The sequence below is a fragment of the Morone saxatilis genome, unplaced genomic scaffold (genome assembly GCF_004916995.1).
Source record: "Morone saxatilis isolate NCDOM2014 unplaced genomic scaffold, NCSU_SB_2.0 Contig2, whole genome shotgun sequence".
NCBI classification, from domain to species: Eukaryota; Metazoa; Chordata; class Actinopteri; family Moronidae; genus Morone; species Morone saxatilis.
The window spans coordinates 3897715-3899195 of record NW_023339762.1 but is presented as its reverse complement, the minus strand read 5'-3'; the positions used below and the strand labels follow the sequence as shown (position 1 = coordinate 3899195).

The window sequence follows — 1481 nt, the reverse complement described above, 5'->3', positions numbered from 1 at the left end:
CCTCCTCCTCCTCCTCCTCCTCCTCCTCCTCTGTGGCCTTTTTAGGGGTCCGTTTCCTCTCTACCTCAACACCCCGATGCCTCCCCCTCCCTGTGTGTAACCTCAGCTGCACTATCACCCCGACTCTGATCAGCCCCACCTCCGAGCCCCGCCGACACCGGCTCTGCTGCTTCTGACAATCCGACCCAGGAGCGCTGCTCGGCGCGCACTCACTGCGGCGAACCCCGGCGGACATCAGCGGTTCTTTCCCTCCCTTTCCTCTCAGCCTGGCCGCAGAGGGAAGCTAGCTGGCCGGCTGGCTGGCCTGTTCCACTTCACACCCACACAGACAGCAAACCCAGTTACCAGTCTACCCCTACAGCCGCCTCCCCCTCCAGTTTATCCGTGACCCCCAACCCCCAGCAGATCTCCCGTGACACACGCCCCACAGCGCCCGAGCCTCGGGTCTCGCCATGCCGGGTCCGGTGGCCGGTAGCAAGTCCCGTGTGTACGCAGACGTCAACACGCTGAAGAGCCGGGAGTACTGGGACTACGAGGCCCACGTACCTAACTGGAAGTGAGGACATTTGTGTTTACTGCAGGTTGCTGTAATTGCATGCATGTGATGTCTGACCACAGCGGATAATGGCTCTGTGTATGCATGTGTGTCGGTGGAAGAGGGAAAGTGTGGCAGATGGGTGTCTATTATTATACATCTAGCTGTGAGGGTGCGATGACAGGGTGGTGGTACAGTCTCTCAGCCCACTACCCTGCTGTTCTGCACTGTCTAACACTTTCCTCCCTCACCTCCATCTCTGTCCCCATGTTCCCCCTGTCTGTTGAGAAACATCTGCCCCGAGATCAGAGCCAGAAATGCCTTCATTCCCCGGGGCAGAGCTTCATCTCTGACAGAAGAACACTTGCTCAATACTCACTGACTTGATTGCACACTGACGCTGAAAATATTATTCTTTCTTTTCTCACAAAGTCACACTTTGCTCTGCACTGTTTCTCTGCCTGTCCCTATAGCAACCAGGAGGACTACCAGCTGGTTCGTAAGCTGGGCAGAGGGAAGTACAGCGAAGTGTTCGAGGCAATCAACATCACCAACAATGAGAAGGTGGTGGTCAAGATCCTGAAGGTGAGCAGTTGGACCTCCTCGAGCTGAATGCTGAATGTGTGGTCTGGAGCCCTCCCCTTGAAATGGACTACAGTATACATTGTCAGTGAGCGTAATATCAAGAATGAGAGTCTTGATTCTTAAAATTCCTCGGAACAGACTCAGAGATTGGATGACAAACCCTGCTGACCTTTGTTGACAGCAGAGGCTTGAAAAAGGTGGTGCAACAAGGTTTTCTAGCAGATGGACATTTTGTGTGTTGGACTATTTGATAGATGTTAGGGTTAGTGTAAAAACATTTAGTCGATTAAGCAATTACTTTATCCCCCAATTTAATCTGCGTCTGGTTTTGATCATCAAATATTTTGTTAATTATTATTAT

General features: G+C 52.3%; 1 protein-coding gene across 1 annotated transcript in view; it reads left to right on the top strand.

Annotated features, from left to right (window-relative positions):
- Nucleotides 1–6: 6 nt before the first annotated feature.
- csnk2a2b (casein kinase 2, alpha prime polypeptide b) overlaps nucleotides 7–1481 on the top strand; it is a 10632-nt gene continuing 9157 nt past the window's right edge. The window contains exons 1-2 of the mRNA XM_035665755.1: nucleotides 7–556; nucleotides 1009–1120. Of these exons, the coding sequence (XP_035521648.1) occupies nucleotides 453–556; nucleotides 1009–1120 (216 nt within the window). The 5' untranslated portion in view covers nucleotides 7–452. The remainder of the gene's footprint in view (nucleotides 557–1008; nucleotides 1121–1481) is intronic.